The sequence below is a fragment of the Cryptosporidium ubiquitum genome (assembly GCF_001865345.1).
Source record: "Cryptosporidium ubiquitum isolate 39726 chromosome Unknown contig_25, whole genome shotgun sequence".
NCBI classification, from domain to species: Eukaryota; Apicomplexa; class Conoidasida; order Eucoccidiorida; family Cryptosporidiidae; genus Cryptosporidium; species Cryptosporidium ubiquitum.
Genome location: NW_021639822.1, coordinates 1 through 25,125, shown reverse-complemented (window position 1 = coordinate 25,125; position 25,125 = coordinate 1). Strand labels below are relative to the sequence as shown.

General features: G+C 31.3%; 11 protein-coding genes across 11 annotated transcripts; 3 read left to right on the top strand and 8 right to left on the bottom strand.

The window, feature by feature from the left end:
- Positions 1–33: 33 nt before the first annotated feature.
- cubi_03642 (RNA binding repeats-containing protein) lies at positions 34–1,503 on the bottom strand (the record flags this gene model as incomplete). Its single annotated transcript, XM_029020656.1, has 1 exon — positions 34–1,503. The coding sequence occupies one exon, from the start codon at positions 1,501–1,503 to the stop codon at positions 34–36; it is 1,470 nt and encodes a 489-aa protein (XP_028874153.1).
- Positions 1,504–2,421: 918 nt separating this feature from the next.
- On the bottom strand, positions 2,422–2,805 carry cubi_03641 (uncharacterized protein; the record flags this gene model as incomplete). The annotated part of the gene is made up of 1 exon (XM_029020655.1): positions 2,422–2,805. The coding sequence occupies one exon, from the start codon at positions 2,803–2,805 to the stop codon at positions 2,422–2,424; it is 384 nt and encodes a 127-aa protein (XP_028874152.1).
- A 317-nt stretch (positions 2,806–3,122) lies between these two features.
- cubi_03640 (uncharacterized protein) lies at positions 3,123–4,493 on the top strand (the record flags this gene model as incomplete). The annotated part of the gene is made up of 1 exon (XM_029020654.1): positions 3,123–4,493. The coding sequence occupies one exon, from the start codon at positions 3,123–3,125 to the stop codon at positions 4,491–4,493; it is 1,371 nt and encodes a 456-aa protein (XP_028874151.1).
- Positions 4,494–4,713: 220 nt separating this feature from the next.
- On the bottom strand, positions 4,714–5,397 carry cubi_03639 (centrosomal protein centrin 3; the record flags this gene model as incomplete). Its single annotated transcript, XM_029020653.1, has 1 exon — positions 4,714–5,397. The coding sequence occupies one exon, from the start codon at positions 5,395–5,397 to the stop codon at positions 4,714–4,716; it is 684 nt and encodes a 227-aa protein (XP_028874150.1).
- A 699-nt stretch (positions 5,398–6,096) lies between these two features.
- Positions 6,097–7,971, top strand: cubi_03638 (uncharacterized protein; the record flags this gene model as incomplete). Its single annotated transcript, XM_029020652.1, has 1 exon — positions 6,097–7,971. The coding sequence occupies one exon, from the start codon at positions 6,097–6,099 to the stop codon at positions 7,969–7,971; it is 1,875 nt and encodes a 624-aa protein (XP_028874149.1).
- A 1,024-nt stretch (positions 7,972–8,995) lies between these two features.
- cubi_03637 (mRNA splicing related protein) lies at positions 8,996–11,164 on the bottom strand (the record flags this gene model as incomplete). The annotated part of the gene is made up of 1 exon (XM_029020651.1): positions 8,996–11,164. One exon carries the CDS (start codon positions 11,162–11,164, stop codon positions 8,996–8,998), a length of 2,169 nt encoding a protein of 722 aa, XP_028874148.1.
- Positions 11,165–11,978: 814 nt separating this feature from the next.
- On the bottom strand, positions 11,979–12,815 carry cubi_03636 (uncharacterized protein; the record flags this gene model as incomplete). The annotated part of the gene is made up of 1 exon (XM_029020650.1): positions 11,979–12,815. One exon carries the CDS (start codon positions 12,813–12,815, stop codon positions 11,979–11,981), a length of 837 nt encoding a protein of 278 aa, XP_028874147.1.
- Positions 12,816–13,203: 388 nt separating this feature from the next.
- Positions 13,204–14,148, bottom strand: cubi_03635 (glycosyl transferase; the record flags this gene model as incomplete). Its single annotated transcript, XM_029020649.1, has 4 exons — positions 13,204–13,359; positions 13,519–13,641; positions 13,772–13,955; positions 14,024–14,148. 4 exons carry the CDS (start codon positions 14,146–14,148, stop codon positions 13,204–13,206), a joined length of 588 nt encoding a protein of 195 aa, XP_028874146.1.
- A 376-nt stretch (positions 14,149–14,524) lies between these two features.
- On the top strand, positions 14,525–16,228 carry cubi_03634 (WD repeat-containing protein; the record flags this gene model as incomplete). The annotated part of the gene is made up of 1 exon (XM_029020648.1): positions 14,525–16,228. The coding sequence occupies one exon, from the start codon at positions 14,525–14,527 to the stop codon at positions 16,226–16,228; it is 1,704 nt and encodes a 567-aa protein (XP_028874145.1).
- Positions 16,229–16,295: 67 nt separating this feature from the next.
- cubi_03633 (SANT domain-containing protein) lies at positions 16,296–21,149 on the bottom strand (the record flags this gene model as incomplete). The annotated part of the gene is made up of 1 exon (XM_029020647.1): positions 16,296–21,149. One exon carries the CDS (start codon positions 21,147–21,149, stop codon positions 16,296–16,298), a length of 4,854 nt encoding a protein of 1,617 aa, XP_028874144.1.
- Positions 21,150–21,816: 667 nt separating this feature from the next.
- cubi_03632 (26s proteasomal subunit S3 PINT domain containing protein) lies at positions 21,817–23,439 on the bottom strand (the record flags this gene model as incomplete). The annotated part of the gene is made up of 1 exon (XM_029020646.1): positions 21,817–23,439. The coding sequence occupies one exon, from the start codon at positions 23,437–23,439 to the stop codon at positions 21,817–21,819; it is 1,623 nt and encodes a 540-aa protein (XP_028874143.1).
- Between the last annotated feature and the right edge of the window lie 1,686 nt (positions 23,440–25,125).

Genomic DNA, 25,125 nt, shown 5'->3' with positions numbered 1-25,125 from the left:
TTACTAATAAATAATTCAAGAAAAGAATATATTTTAACTTTCATCTAATGCAGCAAATCTATTTCTTGTTTCTATATTTGCATTACTACTTCCTCCTTTCTGGGAAAGCGCTTTCCCTTTCGAACCTGATGATACTCTGCTCTCAGATACACATCCACCGCCACCAATGCCACTATTTCCTCCCCTACTACTGTGACTGTTGCTGCCCCCCTCTCCACTTCCCTGATACCCTCCTCTTCCTCTCTTTGAATCTGTCCCATCTCTACTTCCACCTCCACGAGAAACATTTCCTCCACTTACAAAGTCCTTATTCATACCTCCATTCCCTTTTCCACCACCTCCACTATTTCCTCCTCCCCCCTTAGTCCTAAATTGACCATTTTCATTTCCTGATTGCTTAAACCTTCCTTTTTCTTTAGAGGCGCCAAAATTCCAGCGGCGGTTCGCGCCGGCGCCATGGCCTCTTTCGGATTCATACGCGCCGATATTTTTGTTAATTGCATTATTAGAAGTCTCATTTTGTATGCCAGAAGATGAGTGGGGTTGGTCAGAGAGGTTGTTAGATCTTGATTTGGAGGCGGGTTTGGTTTTATCCGAAAAGTAGTCTTTTTGAGTGGAACTTGTTTGTTTGGATCCAGAGAATGAAGTATTACTTGAAGAGCTAAGGTTGTTAGCTGAGGATTGATTTTTTGAGTTGGATTCGTTGGTTTTTGTAGAGTTCATTCTTCTAACAATGGTGAAATCTGGTGATGAGTCTCTGTTTGACATGTTTTGAGCTTTATTTCCTCTGTTGCTTCCAGATGTAAAGTTGTTATTGTTTTGATTATTGTTATTCTGGGAACTTCCACCAGAGTAACTATTACTACTACTGCTATTGTTATTGTTACCTCCACTTCTGGAGATATTATTGTTCCCACGATGGTTCGTTTTGTTATCATCCATTTTGTTTTTTTGGGAAACCACATTAACACGGATATTTCTTGATCCAATACACAATCCATCCAAATTATTTACAGAATTGGAGAGATCCTCAAAGTTTTCAAACTCAACAATGGCTACACCCTCATTATTGCCATTTCTCATAGGAAGTTTAATTTTGACATCCTCTATTTTGTTATTTTTGAAGAAATCCTGAATGTCACGCAACTGTAATGAGTAGTCCAAATTTGTAACCTTGGCTATAAAAGGTGCCTCTCTAGGTAAATTGACTACTTTCTTATTTTGTCTGCTAGATGTACCAGTTCCAGAATTATTACCATTATTATTATTGTTATATGAGTTACCTTGGCTATTACTATTACTACTAAATTTCTTTTTTGAATCTCCCTTATCCTTATCATTAGTACCATCAGCATTCAGTGATGTCGTTGCATTAGATTGTGATATAGATGTAGTAGTTGTTTGACTTGTTCTTTCTACTGGCAAAGACATATCTAAATCATCCTCCTCAGCCTCCACATCTGCCCAACGTGTTGTACGTGATCTACATAATTCATTCTCCATATGATTTGTTTTATTTATATTAAAATATTGCAAATTCTACTGAAATTGGCTTGTTCGTTCCACACTATATTGAAACGATTAATTTAATTCCTATATAAATTTTTAAATAATGAAAGTAACTAAATTCAGATTACTCTCTTTTATAAAGTTCTTTTTTCCCTTTTCAGTGTTCTCACAATAATTTTATTATATCCAAATGCTTCAATACGAGGCTAAAAATTGCTTTTTCCTATACTTCTTTTAGCCAGAATAAATCAATTCTTTGTATTAACATAAAGTTGGACTTCAAATACTATAATTGGTTAAAAACCTCAAACTCAGTTATATTTCCTATTCTATTAATCGGAGCCTAGATATATTTAATTGTTTATTCAATTATTAAAAACCTTTCTAGTTTGATTTCCTTATTTCTTCTACAATTCCGTATTATTTTTAATTGTTTTTTTTAACTTGATTTTTCTTTTTTTGTTATTAATTTATATTATTATTTTTTTAGGCGCGTCTCAGCCGATACCTTTTTTGGCGCCAGCCAGATATTTAATACTTTAGAAACCCATTTTTCTATAACCTTGCTGTTAATCATTATTTAGATATTTATTTGATTATTACGGTAAATTAATTGATTTAAAATGTGAGGAACTTAAATGTTGTAGTAATTATAATAAATCTCACAGAATTATAGTTAGAAATACATTAATAAATATATAGAAAATAGTGTTAAATTGCATGTGAAAAAAAAGTTGGTAATATTAGCAGTAAATATATCTACGAATTATAAAATGTTCTATGAACAACTTGTTAAAATGGCAAATATTATACATAATCAATATAATAGTATTAATAAGTGTGTAGTTTATATATATTGTTTCTAAGTAGAAGATGATAAATCTAGGTATATCAGAATAAGTGAAAAGAGCTTCACTTAGAAGTTCTTGAACTACTTTTGTTACTAGTTTTGGCTTTTGATATTGCTTTCTGAGTTTTGACAGAGCTCTTTGGCTTGTTGCTCAATTCAGAAGTTGAGATTTTATTGAGTTGTGGTGACTCTTTTTCAGATCTAGCTGACTTATTGTTAACTGAGCTTTGAGCATTGCTTTTTGGTCCATGGTTCTGTTGACTATTGCTTTTAATTTTGGTAATATTACTGGAAGAAGACGGGATAGTTATATCTGGCGTTTTTGAGTCATTTTGTTTATTTTTAGGATCTTTTTCGGGAACTGACAGATCTGGTAATACTGCTTGGTATTCTGGGCCAATCCTAATTTTAGAATTTGTCTGTTTCATCCATCTTGATTCGCCCATTCTTAGCTTATTTGGGAGGCAAATGCTCCGAATTACCAAAAGTAGCAAAAGAAAAAAGGTTTCAAGCTGATAATTATATATTGCATATATATATATATATATATATATATAAATATATATATATAATTTCTTACTTTAAACTATTAGACATAAATAACATAATATATTATATATATACTTATAATTTATTTACTTACATTTATCACCAGTTTATATATATACTGATAAATTAGCAATCATAAATATATTCAGTTTTGGCGCCAAAATTATGGTTCGAAAAAGGTCATGATTAAAAAAATAGTGAAAACACTGAAATAATGTTTTCAAAATCCTCATTACTAGCCATTACAACGCTGGTATTGAGTTATATATATTTGACTGGTGGTTTTGAGCCATGGGGAGCTCAGACTCCCTATCCATTTGAGTTGTTTAGGCCAGAATTTATAAGGCAAGTTCTTAAGGAGGAGTTACCACAAAGCACAAATGAAACTTTGCTAGAAAAGTATGTGGATCTTTGGACAGTATATCCCCACACATTGATAACATCAGAATTCCCCGATGTATTTCCAGCTGAATTATCACTAAAAATACATAATAAACTTATAGGAAAGTTATTTCTGAATGAGACAAAGTTTGAAGACTATGATAAGGATAAATGCTATGTATTAGTATTAAGTGGAGGCTCAAATAGAGGAGCATGGGAAGTTGCTGCTTTAAGAGGACTAGTAACGAGATATAGAGATGAAGGAAAAATCATTGATTGGGATGTAATTTCAGGTGTTAGTGTGGGAGCAATTGGAGCTTATAGTGTATTGTTTCAGAAATCTGTTTATGAATGGACGAATGAACTTTGGAACTATTGGTGGACAGCACAACAAGGTATACTTTCTGATTGTCAGGTACCCCTTAAAAAGAATATCGGTAATTGGATACAAATGTTACTAAAAAAAATGATTGATCCAGATGCAGTATTTCAACATTTATGTGGAATTGCAGCACCAAGAAAGATTCTTAAGAATAAATTTGGATTCAATAAGAGAAACAAGTCCAAGTCAGCTACAATAACAGCAACAAGAATAGAGGATGGATTAACAAAAACATGGTATGGTTGGAATAGTACCGATGAAGAACTTTTGGATGCAGTTTTTGCTAGTTTGGCTTACCCATTAGTATATAGGCCAACATATGTAGGAGGTAGTTATTATATGGATGGAGGTATTAGAGGAAATGCTAATTTGATTGATCCGATTAGACATTGTATGGAATTTAAGAATGTTACTATAGATAAAGTAGTTGTTGACTATATTGAGACACAACCAATAAAACCACGTTGGATATGGTTTCCATCAGAGATGAATATTCGTGATCATATTAATAGAGCTTTTGATATATTACATTTTAATGTTAGAGGGCTTTCAAAACTTAAAGAAGCCATTGAAACATTTCCAGAGGCAACTTTCAGACATTATTTAACTCCTACGACTTGGAGTGATTTCCAATTTTGGCCTACTTTGGCTTTAGATGTTACAGATAGGCCAAAAATGATACAAATGATGAAGATGGGTCTTTCTGCAGGGATGAAAGCTGGAACCATTAACCAGACACAGCTGCTTGAATATAACAGGACTACAATTAGAACTAAGTCGGTTGTTTCACTACCTTCTCTCAATATTACCACAAGTACTTGAAAAGATTACTTAGTATGAGATAAGCTTATAATAATTATACTATTAGTTAAATGGCTAAAGTTGTTATTTTTTCCCAACATTAACTACATGCTAATATATAAACTATTTGAATTTTATGGTAAAAGAATATTTGATCTTCTTTTATATAGATTCATTTCCATATAATAGGTAATATAAATCCTGGAAATAATTAAGGTATTATTATTAAATCTTCTCTTAATTAGAAATTAATTTCGTTATTTGTACTTGAATGACAATACTGGAAAACTCTATAAAAATCTTCAAAATCTAGAAATCCATCACCGTCTCTATCAATATGTTTAATCATTTGGTTAAGATCATCATCTGAAAATAAAGTATCTCCGGACTCACTTGGATTTCTTATACTTAAAGAAAGGGATTCTCTGGAAATTTGTGAAACAAGAGTTTTTAAGCTTCTTATTCCAACTTTTCCGTTATTACCAATATCAAATAGAGAAAAGACCCTTTTAACATATTCGATAGAGACTTCTTGTGAAGGATCTGAGGTACCATAGAAGGCTCCAACCCCAAATTGATTTTGACTTGTCATCAAATATCCCAAAATTTGACAAAACTCTTCAAAATTCACTCCTCTCTCACCCTCCAGGTCCTTACCTATACTTGATGAGTATTCATTCATATGAGAAGATCCCATAGAATTGCCCAAAGCTTTATTTGAAAGGGAACTCATACCTAAATAACTGCTACCAAAACATCCAGTAAAAACTAATTCTATATCTTTCTTTCCCACATCAAACCCTAAAGCTCTTAAAGCAGCCTTAAGCTCTCTTCTATCCACAAGACCATTTCTGTCAGTATCAAATACCTCAAAAACAGAGCGAGCATCCTCAATCTGTTCCTTATTTAATTCTCCAGAGTTCATAATTTTCTCAAAAATGCAGTATTGAATTAGAAAACTTTACCCTAATTATAGAGAAGTCTGAAGTTCACAATTAGAATAAATTGTGAATTTATTCACAAATATTTTACACCTTCTTTTCACAATTTCTCCCAAGCTTGTCTAGATGTAGCTTTATTTATAGATCTAACACTTGGATAACTATAAGATTCAAATTTAACCCGTGTTTATTTTATTCCTAGTAATTATCAAACAGAAAGCAAAATAAGGTATAATTGACTCCAAGGAATACATGCGTATATATTATTTACCTTGGGACCTTATTAATTTATATGTTCAGTAATTCAATTATGATAACTAGATATGTATCTACAGGATCTTATTCCAAGAATACAGCCTTGATGTGATTCAAATCCTGGTATATTAATACAATGATCTAATGAATATTCGTTTAATCTTGGCAAAATATATACATATATATGTATATATATAAATAATTTTTTTTCTAACAAAACGATGATTTTTTAAATTACGTGGAAAGGTACCGGATTCATGTTTTGGCGCGCTCTTGTAAATTTGTGTTCCCCACTTTCCCGGAGAAAAAAGAAAGAGGAAGAAAAAAGGGGAGCGAAAAGAGAATAAATAAAAAGTATTAAAAAATTCGGATATATATATTTATATATATATTGGAAGACAAACTCCAAAAACAATCGATAACCAATAATGGCAGAAGTTATTGGAACTTTTGATACTGGCCACACTGGTCCGGTACACGACACACAATTGGATTATTATGGCCGTAGATTGGCAACAGCATCATCAGATCACACAATAAGAATATTTGATGTCTCTACGGATCAACCAACTTTCTTGGCAGAGTTAAGAGGCCACGAGGGGCCGGTTTGGCAGGTTTGCTGGGCTCACCCCACATTTGGAAGTGTATTAGCTTCTTGTTCATATGATAAAAAGGTTTTAGTTTGGAAGGAAACTCAAAGATCAAGATGGGAAATTGTATACTCATGTGATGACTTTTCATCTTCAATTAATGGTGTATGTTGGTGTCCATGGGATTTTGGGCTCCAATTTGCCTGTGCTGTATCGGATGGTTCAATAGCGGTCTGCTCATATAGTCCAGAAACAAGGAACTGGACTAAGAAACAGGTATTTGGTCATCCAAATGGAGCAAACTCTGTGTCTTGGGCTCCAGCAATAAACTCTGTTGGAAGCTCAGCTGTTAATTCATCTTCCCAGCCTGTTAGACTTGTTTCTGGAGGATGTGACAACCAAATTCGTATTTGGAAGCAAGATCCTCAAACAAAAGAGCTTTCTGAAATGAGCCAAACCCTGGATGTTGCTCACTCTGAGTGGGTGAGAGATGTTGCTTGGAGGCCATCAGTAGATCTCCTTGCTGAGACTATTGCTTCTTGTGGAGATGATAAGATTGTGGTCATTTGGACTCAGGATGCTGATGGACAAGGTTGGCACAGTAGCCAAGTACTCAACTTTAACGAGCCAGTTTGGAGGGTTTCTTGGAGTGTTACTGGAACTGTTTTGGCGGCTTCCAGTGGAGAAGATGTTGTTACTCTCTTCAGAGAGAACACCGAAGGTAAATGGGAGGTTCTCACAAATATCTCAGGAAACGAGCAACATCAACAGCAGCAACAACAGCACCCACAGATTGGCTCTGAACCCAGTGATGGCTTTCCCCCTGGTCTGAATGTCCAATCCTCAGTCCCGGAGCCCTCCCACCAAGAGCAGGGAGGATCCAGTTCCGGATTTAGCGCCCAGAATCCAAGTCAGTTCCACAATAGAAGCGGAGACCCCTCTCCTCCACTTCTCTCTGCACATAATCAGCATCGCTTTAATCAGTCCTTCTCTCCCTCTAAGAATAACATCCATCCCCAGCAGTCCCCTCTCCCTCCAATGGCAGCTCCCCCGATGGCAGCTCCCCCGATGGCAGCTCCTCCTGTGGCAGCTCCTCCTGTGGCAACTCCTCCTGTGGCAACTCCTCCAATGGCTGCTCCTCCAATGGCTGCTCCTCCAATGGCTGCTCCTCCAATGGCTGCTCCTCCAATGGCTGCCCCTTCAATGGCTGCTCCTCCAATGGCAACTCCTCCAATGGCTGCTCCTCCAATGGCTGCTCCTCCAATGGCTGCTCCCCAAGTGGCGGCTTCTCCAACAACATCTTCTTCCACCTCAATGGCACCCCCTATGGCTCCTTCAGCGGTGACTACAGCTCCCCCAACAATGTCTCCCCTCTCGCAGGTGACTAATTCTCAGTTTGTTTCAAGTCCACCTCCAAAAACCCAACAGGGACCCTTTCCGCAAGCACCCAGACCAACCTCATCTTACATGACAGGCGGAGAGACCATTCCTACCCCAGGGTTGCCAAAGGCAGAGATTTCCCTTCCGCCGCCACCATCATCATCATCTTCTATCTCGGGCTCTATCCCACCAATGATGGGAGGAACAACTGCACCAACGCCTTCTACAAACTTAAATACCGCTTCTCCTTTTGGGAATTCTTTTGGAGCTGCACCTCCACCCCCGCCTCCACCTCCTCCTCCTGGTATAAGAAGGTATCCTGGAATACAGTAGTAATGTAAATAAGTGGACATTTAAACAAAAATTTATCATACTGGATTAAAAGATTACTTAAAGTCTGAAATACTATTGTTTTAATGCTACTACAGCATTAATAGTCATGGTAAAGACGCTGGACCAAAGTAAAAGATGACTCTATTCACTTTCAGGCTAATTTACTATAATTCTACTAGCAAAAGACTGAAAATATTTCCAGCCTAAAATTAAAATAAAAAAATTTCACACCTTATTTCCTCTGATTACTTTTGTATTATATTCATTCCTCACAACTTCATGCATAAGTTTGTGCATCGTACATTGTAGATACATTCACACATCTACATATTCCTGTATAATCCAAGTAACTCCAATATTTATCTTTTGGCATTTTGAAATTAATATATTTACATTTGTGTATAAAAACAAGTGAAAATAACAATAAAAATTAAACAAAATGAAAAAAATGATAGAAATCTACTCTGAGTTATCATTAATTATATATTTAATTTATCTTCCCTCTCATATCCCCCTTCTCATGTTTCCCTCCTTATAACTTGGAGCATTTTTGTGTATTTATTTTATTTATTTGCCACATTAATGCATGCATGCATAAGTTTGGCTGTGAGGCAGAGGCGGCATGGCAAGATAACATTCAAATAAAATATTTTAGTTACATATAAACATAACTACGAATAGCTAAGCAGATAACATCATTGTATAATTATTATTAACAATAAAATAAAAGAGAAAGTATTGCAGGAACAAAAACTAGTTACTAATCAATTGAAAAATACAAATGTTTTTTTTCAGAATAATATGTATGTAATTTTAAAATTGAAAGAGAAAAATCAATACATATGGTTAAACAATTTTTAAAACAAAATATATAATTTCAATTTCCCGCCAAATTGAGCTTGTGGATACATGTAATGAATGTGTGAAAAATTAATTACTTGCATGTAGATTAAATAAGATATTAAAAGAAAACAAGAAATAGTTATTTAAAAACCTTTTAAAACAAAATATAATTTCAAGCTGTCTAAATCCTTTTACTAGAATAATTTAGTTGTACCAATTTCTTTTTAGAGTCACATTCTGGAAAATCCTCAAGATTATAATACTTGGGAGAAACCTCAAGTAACCATTCTCCTCTAATCTTAGTTACTGTTCTGATAAAATTTCTAGAAGTAAGAACAAACTCATTATATAACACCCATTCAGGTTTTGATCCTAATACACAACTTGGATGAAGATGTACCACTTGATTATCTCTTACTGTAGTATAATGGCCTGCCCTATGTAAGCAGGCAACTTGCATAAAGAAACCTTGGGTAATTGCTTTTCTAATAGAAATATTCAGCTTTGATTCAGAAATTTCCCCATCATCAGAGCCAACATTATCATTAGTGTTAAGTATGTGTTTTTGATATGTTCTTTCAAGCTGTTTTCTAACATTTTCTGCAGAAACCAATGCTCTATAATTCAAAAAGTTCTCCTTTGCAAATTTCTTTGCTTTATTCTCATCTTCATATAGAACCTCCCTAAAAGATTCAAAAGCATATAATAACGTTAAGTGGTCCCCATCCGGGTCAATAAAACTGGATTTTGCATAATCTGCCTCTTTAGATTGATCTCTTGGTCTTAAGAATATATTTGGTACAGTTAATAAGCTTGTTAAAGATAGTATGTGAGAGGCACATCCTAATTCTGATGATTTGATTAGCATTCTAGCTAACTGGGGATCAATTGGAAATTCTGTCATAAGCTTTCCCATTTTAGTTAGTTCTCCTTCGTCATCCATTGCTTCTAAAAAATATAACTGTTCAAGAGCTCTCATTAAAGTTTCAGGAGCTGGAGGATCCATGAAATCAAAATGAACCAAATCATTAATACCCAAACTTTTTAATGTTAAAACAACATTACTAAGATTACTTCTCAATATTTCGGGGTGTGTTTGATCTACCAATTCTGATTCAAAAGCTTCTTTTGTGTATAATCTAAAACACTTACCCTCTCTAGTACGCCCAGCTCTACCCATTCTTTGTTTGGCTGAAGCCTTGGATATTGGTGAAACAAGCAGAGATTCTACTCTTGTGCGAGGATTATACACCTTTTGTTTTGAAAAACCTGGATCTATTACATATACTACTCCATCAATTGTAACACTAGTCTCTGCTATATTAGTACTAATTACTACCTTACGTCCTGCAGGCCCACCTGGATACTTTGGTCCTGGAGCCTTATCAAATATTTTTTGTTGCTTATTTGGAGGTAGTGTTGAATATAATGGAATTATTACTAATTCACCAAACTGATGTTCTAAAGGAGAAGACAAAAATTCTAGACGCTGTTTTGCCTGTTCTATTTCCTCTTCTCCTGTTAAAAATAATAAGATATCTCCAGGAGATTCATTTTCGTGTATATAAAGTACTTTTTGTATAGATGCTTCCAAATAATCTTTTTCTGCCTTTGTGTTATATATTAATTCAACAGGAAACATTCTTCCTGGGATTGAAAAAACTGGTGAATTATTACCAAAGTAACTCTGAAATTTAGTTGACTCTAATGTTGCACTCATTACTACTAATCTCAACGGATTTTTAGATTCAAAACTTCTTCTTAATAGTATTTCTTTTAATGATCCCATCAAAATATCTGTTGAAATAGTTCTTTCATGTGCTTCATCAATTATAATTACTCCATATTGGGATAAATCATTGTCATACATTGCTTCTCTGAGTAACATTCCATCTGTTACATACTTAAGTTTAGTGTTTTCATTACTCTTATCTTCAAATCTTATAGTATAACCAACAACATCACCTAAACAAACATCCATTTCTTCTGAGACTCTCTGGGCCACACTAATTGCTGCAACTCTACGTGGTTGGGTACATGCAATCTTTAAATCCCCTCCTAACCCAGATTCTAATATAAACTGTGGACATTGTGTTGTTTTTCCACTACCAGTGTCTCCAACTAATATTACAACTTGATTCTTTTTAACTAACTTACAAAAAGTCTTTCTTTCTGGCCAAGCTGGAAGGGATTTTCTAAACTTTCTTAAATCATAGTATCTACTTGAATATGGCTTACCATTGTTCCAGGGATTTGTTTGTTTATTATCTTTATTATTTGTTATTATTGAATTATCGTCTACTGTTATTTCTGTTTCTTCTACCTTTATTCTCTTTCTTCCACTACCCATTTCTACCTGAAAATTGGTCTTTTTTTTCTATTTTATCCTTTTCTCCTTATTTTTTGCCAAATAATAGCTATATTTCTAGTATTTCATATACAAAAAATTCAAGCTCAAATAAATCAAAATCGTTTAAAAAAACTTTCAGAACTGTTAAAGAGGAAACTAAGAATAAGAGAATAGAAACTAAAAATCTTCTTTATCAAAGTCTTCTTTCTAGCTCTATTTTCTCTTTATCTATTTCTCTACTGTATATATAATATATGTATATATATATATATATATATTATATATAAACAATTTTTCAAAAAAGCCCGCCAAAAGTGTGTTGTCAAAAAAAGATTATTAAAATGTTGAAAATGAAAACAAAATAAAGGAATAAAAAAAGTAGAGATGAAAAAAATATAAAGAGTATAGAAATTTAATATTTGAATTAAAGCAATATGCTTAGTGGTATTAAGTAAGTAATATGAGCAATCCTTTAATAATATTTCCAACATCAAAATCTAAAATAATCAGTAAGTATACAAAACTTGAAATTGAAGCTTTGCAATTTGCAAGCTTAGTATGGGTGATAATCTTGTAAAATTTGTCTCAGCTTATTTCTTAATCTCTCTCCATGATTAATATTTTATTCTGATGATAATCTGAGTATTTATGTGTGAAATAATACTTATTCATCCAATAGGCTATTTTTCTATATTACAGCTCCATTTTTTTCCTCTTTCTCTTCCCCCCTTTCCTTATTCCTCACATTTTCTCTACCTCTTTCTTTCTATAAACACACATTTAAATATAAAATGTGAGTTGATTTTAAGTAGTCTTAAATTATAGGACCAGTCCTAAGTTTGTGAATTAGTCTCTCAGTCTCAGCAATCTCATCCTCCAATCTGTAATTATAGTAAGTTTGTTTAAGAGCAGAAACGTAGCTGGTAGAATCAACTTCTTCATTTTCAACATTTTTGATAATATAACTAATCCATGGGATTAAGAAAATAGTAATAGCAGCCGCAGTCACAGAAATGTAAAACCCTGAATTCAATGTAGAAGAATCAAAGAAAAGAGAAGAAAGACGATTAGTTTTGATGGCATTACCAAAACCATTAAACTCAGCATGAAAACCTCCAATTGAAGTATAAAGGAATAATGAAAGTAAAGAAACAGCTGATGCTAATAATAACTGAGTAAGTACAATCGATCTAATCTTCTTATTTGATCCTCTAAAATATAAAATTATTAACCAAATAGGAGCTGAAACCAATAATGCAATAATTATTATTATAGATGAAATCATTGCTGCTGAAGCTGTATATAAGTTTGAAAATGTTGTGCAATTAGACTCCTCGGAAGTTAATCCATATCCTCGTAAACAAAGAAACCTCATAACTTCTCCTATAGAATTACCATCTATATTTGAAATAACCCACCTACAAAAATCAAAGTTCAATCTGCCATTTAACATTGTAGGATTACAATCTGAGGATGCCCAAATATTCCATAAAGATATATCCATTGAAAGATAATTACCTATTGGAAAGGAAACTATTAAATAATGATACGATCTTGAAAAAAGTGCCAACATCCACCAGATTCCTGCAACTAACATACTAAAAGCTGCTGTAAACACTCTTAAACGGTTATATCTATTTTTTTCATTCATATTTACATTAATTTTCACAAATCATATCAATAATATATCCTTTATATTAATTTTATTATTCAATTTATTTAGTTATTTCTGTATTTAACTCTAATTTTATTAATTATCTCTTTTATTTTTATTCAAGAAAATACATTCTTCTTCTTGTTTATTATTTTTAAATGTTCTCTATTTCAACTTTCTCTCAACGTATTTCCACTATTATCCTTTCACAATCTTTTTTTTCTTTTTTATTCCATGTTATTTTTGCATAGACAAGACGTGCGCCGGTACTTCTTTTGGCGGCAAAATGCACCCAGTTAAAAAATTATTAAAAAAACAAAAGTTAAAGAGTTGTGGGAGAAAAACTTATATTAAATATTTGTGTTAATATTATCATTTGTTTCTTTTAATTTTTCCAAATATTTTCATTGCAAAGTAATTTACTTATTTCCTCTTTGAAACGTGTATTACTAGCTTTAGGAAAAGGAATTAGGTATGACGAGTTGGTATGTTGATTTTCAGGAGGCTTATTTGAATATGTAATAGTTGTAATAGTTTTTATCTTTAGAATAAAAATCAAAAATTATTATTTAAGAATGGTTGGAATATTTGTGATTGTGTTATAAGAGAATGCATCGGATAGAGATGGAAAATAACAAAGATTAAAGAAGGAAATTTAAGTTAAATAGTACGAAGAACAAAAAAAAAAAATACAACTTACTGTACTTCTTAAATCATTCATATTATTAATAGCAATAAGATGTTTATCATTGTGAAGTTGGGTTGCTAGCTCAACTTGATGATTATCCATAAGAGATTCATTAATTACAACTATCATTTTCCTCTAATTTAAGTTAATCAAAATTAATAATTTAGAAAAAATTGTATTATAACAATTTATTCTTTTCTTTTAGCTTTCATTAGCTAAATAAACGTGGATTACCAATATAATCCAAAAAAAAAGTAAAACTTACGTTATTTCTTAAAGAATTTAATATGGTTCCAGCTCCTGCATGACCTATTATAAGATCGTAATCTGAATATATAATCTCTTTCATATAAGGAGTGGCTTTAATTTCAAGGATTTTATCATATTCTTTACTTTCATTACAATTATTACTATGTCTAACTTTTCTTTGTTTTGGAACATATTCACCACTAAAATAATTTATAATTTATTTTGATTATTACGTAATATACACGTGTTAAATGAAATTTTAAATTACCTTCCATATTGAATAAATAAATTTCTGTAACCACATTCTAAGAGTTGGTCATGAAATTCTACTTTATCGACTTGTTGTATTAGTAAATCAAATTGAGTGGTACCAACTGTCACAAGTACAGACATACTAATTTCACTTATAATTAGTAATACGTGTTTTGGCTTTATTTATTTAAATAATTTTGCTGAAATATTTACTGTGATCTGTTTACTCAGCTATTTATTTTTTTAAAAATTGGGAATAAAATAATTAAAGGGTACCGGAATTATATTAATTTACATATATTTTTGTTATACCGGTATACTATAAAACCAAATAAAATATATAAAAATTATTTTCTTAAAAATTCAATGGCTTTTTGTTCAACTATTACTGTATAGATAAAAGTGCAAATATCACAGCTATATATATATATATATATATATATAATACATATATATATATATATATAATATATTTATTTGTTTGTTTATTCATATACATGTTATAAATAGAATCTATATGAAATCTAACAAAAGTCTTTCCCTTGTAGACTACTCATCATCTAGCCAAAGTGAGGATGATGAAAAAAGTACTGTAAAACAATGTAAAAAACCAAATACGGAAGTCAAAAACAAATCAGACTCACAAAATCTCAAAGATTTCAATGCTAATACCAGAACTGAACAAGATATCCACCAAATAAGATCCAAACTAATAATTGAGAAAGAACATGAGGATAGTGATGAAGAAGATGGAATCAATAGCCTCTCCAATATTATGAACCTGCGTAAAAAAATGGAAAGTATAATAGGAGATTCAGTTATTGAGTATCCAGTAAAACACTATGTACAGTTCAGAAAAAATGAAGATATCCCAAATCAAGATTTAGAAGAAAACTGTAAAATAAAACCAGTAACGACTATATCTGTCTCTAATAAAGGTAATCGGATGATTTGTGGTGTGATTAATGGAGAAATTGAAATTTATGATTTCAGTAATTTATATGAAAATGATATGAACCCAAATAAAGTTATTTGTCCATTAGAAAATCATTCAATACAGAAAGTTGAATTCAATGAAAATGGGAACCTTTTTCTTGCAGCTTGTGGTGATTCTGTATGTAGAATCTTTCAAAGTAATGGTGAATTTATTACAGGTACCGTACAAGGTGATCCATATGTTAAGTCTGTTAAATCAAATCCTGGACATACACATATGATTCTAAACTGTAAATGGGACCCTGGAAATGCTAACCGTTTCTTAACTTGTTCAATTGATAATACAATCCGTCTTTTTGATCTTAATAGTGACCCATTTGGAGTTGATAGATATATTCCAAGTACATTTGTTATGAAATGCTTAGATAAGAGAAATTTAAACATATCTTCCATTCAAGCAAATTCTTTGTGTATTTCTTCTTTTGGAGAAAAAGTTGCAGTTTCTTGTACTGATGGATCTATTCAAATTTTTTCAAGAAATAGTAATTCATACTCGGAAACTCCTTCCATTATTATTAGGGATGCACATAAATTTGACAAAAATGCAAACATTAAGAGCATATCTGATATCACTTTTGTCAAATATAACCTGAACCAAGATACTTACTTAGCAAGTAGAGGAATTATTGACAAATCTGTAAAGATTTGGGATATCAGAAAGACCAATATTGCTTTGAAAACAATTAATAACCTTCCAAGTGATGGAAATGAAAATTCGAGACTTGTACTTTCAAAATGTGGAACAAATATTGTTACATCTTCAACTTTGATTAAAGATGAGATAAGTAATGTTAAAAACAGCTTCAACGGTAAAAATATCAGTAATCATGCAAAAAGTTCCTTGGTTTCATTTCAAATAGATTCTCTAATAAATTCAGCTGAAAGTAATTTTCATAAATTAATTACTCTTAATAATAAGGTCATTTCAACATTTGAATGGTCTCATGAAATTAATCAAATTTTTGTTGCTCTCAATAACTCAAGTATTATTGCTTATTATGATGATCAACTTGAAAATAATCCAAGTAATAATGGAATTCTATCTGCTTTTGGAAAGAAAAGAAAATACCAATTCCAAGGATTTTCCAATGCATCTTTGGAAACTTATAATATTGAAGAACTTCCAGATGGTTTTAAGGAGACTAAGAGTGGGGAAATTAAATATGTTGGGTCAAGCTTAAAGAAGAAATCCAAATTGTATGCTCCAAAGCATCCCAACTTATAATAATTATATCCACAATGATTTGAATTAAAGTGGAATACATATAGAATATATTCATTTGTACTACCTTTTATTCATCTTCTCCAAATAATTCATCTAATACCTTGTCAATCCTACCAAAATCTTCATTTTCTTTACTAAATAAACACTCATCTCCTACACTAAGCATCTTCTTCTCAAGGTTTTCCCAGTCATATCTCCACTTTTTGTCATTTTCATCAATTATGTATTTAGTGATTCCATCTTCAACTTCATTTTCAATTTGATCTTCAATTCCATCCTCAACTTGATCTTCAATTTCATCTTCAATTTCATATTCAATTCTATCAGAGTCCACCACCTCATCTTCATTCTTTTCATCCATAAAGACTTTGACTTTCCTTCTTTTATTGCTTTGATTCATTGATTTTATATTTTCTTTATTAACTTTAATTTTCTTTCCTATTACTTTCTCTGTAAATATTTTTAATTCAGCCATTTCCAAACCAATAAGCTTAAATAACAACTCTCTAAGCTCCTTTATTCTGTCATAAGTGTAAGAGAGAATACAATTTCGAATAGACCAATTGCAATTATTGTCTTTTTGGCCTTTTAAAGATTCCATGATCTGATTAATATACTCTTCAACATTAATTAAATCTTCTTTTTCTATTTGAACTATATATTTGTCATCATCATCATAATCATTCTGGTCTTGCTGTTGAATTAAATATTTATCCAAAACAGCTATAATCCGATTTGGAATCTTCAAATCTTGAGTATTTCTTCTGAAATTATAAATCCCCAAACAAAGTTTTGAAATAGTCTTTTTTGAAAAAGTATTATTCCTATTCAAGTCCTTACTTATATTAGCCTTTATATCAGCCATTTCAATCACCAACTCTCTGAATAACTTACTTCTCTCTTTAAACTCAGTAAGAGTAATCCTCTCATAATCAAGAACCCAAACTTTAATAGAAGAGTCATTCAAACAATCATTCCCAATTAAATGATCATCTAATTCATCATCAAATAAACTAACTTGGTTATTATTTCCTCTTTCAGATAAATCAAGATGATCTTTTGTTATTCCTCTGTCTAAATGAACCAAAAAGTCAGTATCATTAGTAATTCTTGACTTTTTAAAACCTAGCAAATGTAGTAATTTTGACATGGTGAATGATTCGTAAATCTTCTCAAATTGCTTTCTTATACCTAAACTATTTAGCCTTAGTTGAGATAAACACAAACATATATTATCCAATTCCATTCTTTCCCAATTATTTGCATGATTGTTTTTCTCTATAATTACTTTTAATTCACTTGAAATTAAATGTAATAAACCATTTTCAACAGGAACTTGTTGATCAATTAAATGGGAAATTTCTCCTGATAATTCAGAATCTTCAATAAAATCCTGTATTGTATTCTTCAAAATCTTAATTGAATAATTTATATTTTTAATCTCAGACTGGCAATTATTTGAAACAAAGTTACTGATACTATTCATCATTTCTGTTAACTCAAATATATCTTTTTCTATATAATCCCTGAACAAATTAATAGTGCCATTATACTCTTCTATACTTAATTCTTTTGGAACTACCCACAAATTCTCATCTTTTCCTGGTTTCTTTAATCCAAGAGAAGACATGATCAACTTATAATTTTGATCATCCAATAAAGAAGTTGGTAAACTTGAAGGAATTTCTATGGGGATTTCCTCAAATTGATTATCACCAAAAATTTCCTTTGTTGATAAAGATTCTTGCAATAAATCAAGTAACTCCTTTAATACTATACTTGAATCAAAGGTGAGTCCTTCCTCAATAATATCTTCTGGGCAAGCATTACTAAGTCCAAGAATTCCAGATATCAAATCAACATTAATTATTGTCCGGGTTCGATTCTCCTCTTCATCTTGGTCTTTTAGATCATCTTGAATTAATATCTTTCCTAACTCACGTAATCTTTTCTTAACAGATCTTTCAGTTTTTACATCCGTTAATAAGCTTGCAATAATTGAAATACATTTAGGATTTTCTTCAAACTGAGTATATAGTGCAAGTAATTCTTCATCATCTTCTTTGCTCCAATTTGATACAGCTTGTTTTTCTTTGTTAATTTTATTCTTAACAAAGCTTTTAGCTTCAAATACGTCCTCATTTCCTGTTGTTTCCATTCTCTCAACAATAGCAGCATCTATCCCTTGTTCATAATTAGTAAAAATGGACTTGAGCCTTTCAGGATCTGCTAGTCCAAGTCCCCTTGCAGAGTTCTTTGAAAATAACAACTCCATAAAAACAAACTGATTAACTTTAGCTATTTCCCAAAATTGGTGTATTACATGTCTTGACAATAGGACAATATCTTGTGCTCCTTTATCAGATTTAGAAGAATTGAGAAAACTTTTATCACTCAATATCTGAGTGAAAGTTATGAAATATGATAATTGAAAGAATAAGCCACAGAATAACTGCATAAAAGGCTCTTGTTGACCATCTTCTCTTAAAATAGATACTTCACCTTGAGGACGAGTTGTAATTATTTTTCTAGCAAGCCTTGCAGTGTGCCAATTAATATTTGAATGATTGGTTGAGTAATTATTAACTATAAGCATTAAATTTGAAACCACTCTTCCATCACAATAATCACTCATCATCTCATCTAAACTCATCAACTTAGTTTTTTCTGTATAGTAGTTTTCATTAAATCCAGAAAGATTTTCATCCAGGTTATAATCTTCCTCATCATTATAATCTTTAATATCTGTTGGTTTATCCCTTCTTCTCCTCCTAGTACTTACTAAAGTTTCCCCACCAAGCTTACTGAATAACTTGATCAGTCTATTTGATACCTCAATAGAATACAAGAATAATTCTGGATGATGAGAAGTTTTTGTGTAGTGCTTTAATATCCAAGATAAACAATTCATTATATCCAGTCTAATTATAAATGCAATCAAAGATATGCCCAGATCTCGGATAGCTTCTTCTTCAGAATTGGATACTAAATGTATAATTTTCAATTGCTCATTTAAACAACGAATAGCTATCCTAGCAACTTTGTGAGATTTATTCTTTAATAGCCTCTCTCTAGCATGTAGCTTTATCGTAGAGTATATGAAATCGATTGCCATATTTTCCTTTGTGTCCAAAAGGTATTTTGTTTCCATCAACAACCTAGTTAACTCTTCTTTGATTAACTGTTTATCTTTTTCATTTTTTGTAACTTCAAAGAAAACTGTCCTTTTATAAGCAAGTACCCAAGTCATTAAACTGATTAATCTGGAAATATCCCATAATGTATGCTTTTCACTACCACTTCTAAGTATAATAAATATCTTTTCAATTAATGCAGGAAGCTTTAACTTGAAAAAATTCTCCAAAAATTCCCCTAATATCTGCACAGTCTCATCATAACTTTGTGATCTATTACCATCAAAATTTGCCATTGTTCCTTCTATTGTTGGATAACCATACATCTCAAGACAATGAAGAGTTCCTCCAGCCGATTGCATTGCTCCTATAAATATATCTATATACTCATATATTTCATCTATATCAAAATCATATCTATATTTACTCACCCTCTGTGAAGAAACACGTTTTGAATTAACTACTTGGCCAGTAGTTCCGCCATTGTTTTCTTTGATCCTTCTTCTGGCTAATTCTGGGTTAAATCTTGAGTGCCTATTCATCAATGAGTTGGAGGTAAAACCACTTGAACTACTTTTTTTTATTAACTTCATCTTTTCAACCAAAGAATTCTTTAATATTTCATTTTCTGTTAGATTTCTCTTAATCCCAAAAAGTTCATTAACAAAATCAATGGGTTGAATATTACATATTAAACCATAAATATACTCTAATATTCTCCAAGGAGCAACAACATCAGAATCATCGATAACATATTCTCCTTTAAGATCGTTCAATAAGCTTTCACTATCATCTTGAATAATTTCAAGTATTCCACTCTGAACCAAATTACTAACTAAGAGCAAATGTACTGACCTTACTCCAAAATTAGCTAAAGACTCGGTAACTACTTGATCCTGAATCTTTAAAGTTTGTATCAATAACCCTTTAATCATCCCAATTCTGTTCTTATATTGTTTAAGCCTCCTTTCAGCTTTTTCATTAATCATAATGATTTCATCTCTTAAATTACGGATCATCTCAAGCCTTTCTAACCTTTGCATTTTATGCCGATCATTTTCATCTGTTTCGTCCTGCTCATCGACCAAATCCTTAGATTCATGCTCGTGGCCTTTTTGGGTGACTTCTTCTCCCTGTTCTTTATCTTGATCCTTCAAAAAGGCTATCTGTTCTTCTCTATTCCTAAGGTCTTCATTGTCTTCTTTCAAAAAACCATGGTTTTGAATAACTTCCTTAAGCTTCCTATACAATATTACAATTTCTTTCCAAAATGAAATTGAGCATAATGAAAACTTTACTTTTTGCATATTCTTCAAATATGCCTTACATTTCATTGACTTTGAATGAAAAGATCTCCAACTTTCATCAGGAGCAACTGTTAACCAAAATAAAACTTGAATTATCAAACTTTGTATTTCAATATTGTTAGTTGATATATTCCATAGTGGCATTAATTTTGTATTTACTACATTCCATTCACATAGCATTGTTATTGCATATCTCTCAGAATCTGCTCCTCCTTCAATCTCTCTTTTTATCAGCTTTATTATATCCCTCAAATCATCAATAGCGTCAACACCAACTACCCATGTTTGGTTTGGCTTACTATTTTTTTCTGCTTTAGTTATACTCTTCCTTCCTTCAAAATTTAATTCATTTTGAGCATTACATTCATTTACTTTAACAATATCAATAGACTCATCAGCTAAAGGCTCTATCAAAGAATTAATATAATGAAGTAATTCAACTCCTATGGACTCCTTGTCTTTAATATAAGTTTCTTCCATGCTATTCTTATTTCCCAATTATCAATTTTTTTCTTATCTTATTATTTAAATTATATTCTTGTTCTTAGTCTTAAACTAAAACTGATTATTTTGAACTTTCTAAAATTAATTATTAATTTAATTTAACACTTTTATATTAACTTGATTTAGCACTAATATTGAGAATAAATAGAAGAAACCTTACTTATCCAATAACCAACAAAAACCCAAGTTATTAAGCAATCAACCATCAATTAGTGAGCAATCTCCATGAATCCAATCCTTTCTTCTTTATTTAAATTGTCTTTTGTTAAACTATAAATTACCTTTTTTTGTACTCATTAACACATTTCTTTTTACTCTGCCCCACATTTTACCGCCAAAAATGCAAATATTACTCTGTAATCACAATTGCATGCATTCATGTAATTAACAAAAAACATATACCGGCGTGAAAGTCAAATTATTAATGTATTATTTATGTGGACAATCAAAATAAGCTGATTAGGTCTAAAAAAAAAGCAAGAGATGGAAAGTAAATAAATTTTGGAGATTTTTTACTGTAAAAAAAAAATAATAAATATATCATTATTAAAGTAAATAAAGAAAGATATTTAATAAGTCAAAGAAAAAGAAAGTATGAATATTCCTCAAGAATTTCAGGGAAATGGAATGATTGCTTAAGGAGCTAAAGCAATCCATCGTCAACACTATTGACAGCTGCTTCAATTTCTTCTTGTGAAAGTCTTCTTGCCTCTTCATCATCGTTATTTTCTTTATTAACAGGCATATTCTGCGGATATTCCATAGCTTTGATAGCATTACTTCTAAGGAGAAGACTAAAAGCAATACGAGAATGGAGGTTATTGAGCATTGACTCAGAACCATAGGTTTCACATTTCTGTTGGCTCTCTACGCATTTAATATTGTCATTAATCTTTGCATCAACAACCTTATCAAAAATTGCTTTAGAAACTACTCCCTCAACATCATGAGAATTGTCCCAACCAAAATGTTCAGCAATATCATCCAGATATATTCGGTTGTAAGATGAGCATATAGTCTTAAGTCCAGACCTAATAACATTATGTGCTAGCCTTTTAATCAATGAAAGTGTTCCGTCACGTTCATAAATTTGGCCTTGTTTCTGAAGATTCAAATCAAATTCTTTCATATCACCAGATCTTACTGCTTTTACAAGCTCAAAATATGGTGCTAATCCTTTTCTCAAATCAGTTGAATTAAAAATGGAGCGATCTGGGATTTCTCCCATGAGCATTTGAACCACAATCGCAAACTTCTGAGCTGAAAGAGCAAAATTAAGTGAACCTCTTCCTTTAGTTTGAGGAGTTTTTCTAAGTGACTGCGTAAAACTATTAAAAGCCATTTGATATTCAAGTTGAGCAGAGTAAATTCTACCAGAGTAATATAAATATCTTGCTTGTTGTATTCCAGATGAAAGATTTTCTGGATAAACCATCTTCTCTAATGCTTTTAATCCCAAATCATATCTTTTAGTCAACACATAGTTTCTAAGGATCAAGTTAATACATGCAGCCTGAGTCATACTATTGTGATTTAACACAGCATTTCTGTAACACTCTAGGATTTCATTCTTAATATTTGTAAATTCACCACAAATTTCGTGGATTCTTGAATAAAAATATATAACCTTTGAAACTATTTGATCCATTGTCTGGCTTGTGCTTCTTTTACAATATTCAAACAAAATCTTAGAAAATTCTAAGCATTCCCGGAAATTACTTCTCTTTAATTCCAAGGACTTTTCTTTTTTTTCTATATAATTTTCTGCCCTAACACTATACATTCTTATAAGAACTAAAAGCCCCAAAAGTGTAATACATTCCTTTAAACATGGCTTCATTGAATTCCAATCCATCTTTTCTATCATATTAATTGTCTTCTTATTTTCAGATTCAACATTTTCTGGTTCGTCTTTCATTTCCACATCATTCTCACACATTAAAAACTCTAAATCTAAATTCAATCTTAGTGATTTCAACATTAGAATATTCGATTCTTCTGGCTCTTGGGTCATTATCATCTTCTCAAGGCCACTTAAAACTTCCAACATATATTTCCTCTTTAAATTACTCCTACTCAAACTGCATAATCTCAAAGCACGCCCAATTAATCTTTGATCTGCCGACTCCACACCTCTTTTAATCAAATCCATTGAAGATATTAACTCAAGAACAAACTTATCCACAGAAACAGTACTGGCCACATCCTGCTTGGCTGTAGCCTCCTGAGTGTTCTCCACATTGGTTTCTTTATTTTCTTTTCCCATATTTACCCTCGCCTTCCTACCAATCACAAATAATAATTAATAAATAAAATATTGTTCTATTAAAATTAAACTTTTCGAATATTTCCTTATCCTCCAAAGGCTATATACGGCTTTATATTCTCTATATTTTCTCTAAAGTTACCCACAAAATCTCCTGATTATTTTTTTATCTGCTGTAATAAAATAACTTTAAGAGGGGTATTTTTTAATCTTATTACACTCCATTTTGGCGCCAAAAATTCTCAATATTTGATTTACTAATAATACATGCTAAAACATTTCTAAGTAAACCACAAATAAATATTTTTTACAAATTTTTTTTTTCTTCAATTCCTGCTGAATCTCAAAATTTCGGATATATATTTTCTAGAAACTAACACTTAAATCACTTCTATATTTTTTTTATTGTTTACATAACTTAGTAGTTAATTAACAGGTAGAAAAGTAAGGCTGGAAGGGTATTAAAAAAAAATCACTTCAATGAGATATTTGTTTGGTTTAAAACTATTCAAAAGAGGTTTTTTTAGAACAAAAAAAATACAAATACTAGAGAAAGTGTGTTTGAATAGTCCAATGGGAAGCTGAACTATGAATAATACTGAGACAATAAGGTAAATATTGATTTCAATAAAACAAAAGGAAGCAGAAGAGGCGTAGATTCTAATTATAAACATTCAAAGAATTAACGTAATCCACTTTTTTTCCTTTTAAGTCTCAATTAAGATACATAGAAACTAAACACCAAAAAAAAAACATCATCTTACATTAAAAGTGATTAAATAACCCCCATGTAAGGGATATAATCCAAATCTAATTGCTAATTCCTGATATATCTATACATATATGTCAAAATTTTAAAACCTTTATTAATCAAATATAATTATAAAAAGTTAGGTGTAAACCATGCGATTCTACCCTCATCCAAATCAACTTTACATATACTGTATATACAATAACATCATCATTAGCTTTGTTTCATTGTTAGAAGTCTCTATTTTTTCTCCATTTCTCAATTTCTCTTTTCTATTCTTCTAATCAACTCATTTTCCTCCTCAAAAACTCAAAGTAGACTCTATACAATAAACATTTTAGACCAGTAAACCGTACTTTAACGAAGACCTAACATCATTACAGACCCGAAGCTTAATTCAGAATCCAACCCAATATAAAATCTTAATTTACTTATATTTGTGGAATCCTATTGCTTCTGCTCTTTCACGGAAGCATTGTCTGCAAATGTTCAGTGAATACTTTCTAATTAAACCATGATGATTGTAACAGACACGGCAACATCTGCTACCTTGACCGTAAGTTTTTGGATGAGAATTGTAAACCTTGCTGTAGCCCATTCTTAATTTTATTTGTGTTTTGTTTTAATTAATTAAAACTCCTGTGACATTTGCTCTTTTTTTTCAAAATATACACCTTTTACTATAACCGCCTCTTTTTTTCTTTATTTATATTATACTTTTTCCTTTTAAACTATATTTACATTATTTATTATTATTATTTTTTTTTAATTATTTAATTTTGACTTAATTCCGTCTCAAACTCATGTCTCCAATGTTCCCGCCCAAATTTCTATACCGGCATTATATTATTATGTAACAAATAACATGTAATAGAAAAAAGTTTAATTTTTTTCAAAATTCTTATGCATTTCTTTCGAAATAATAATAATAAATA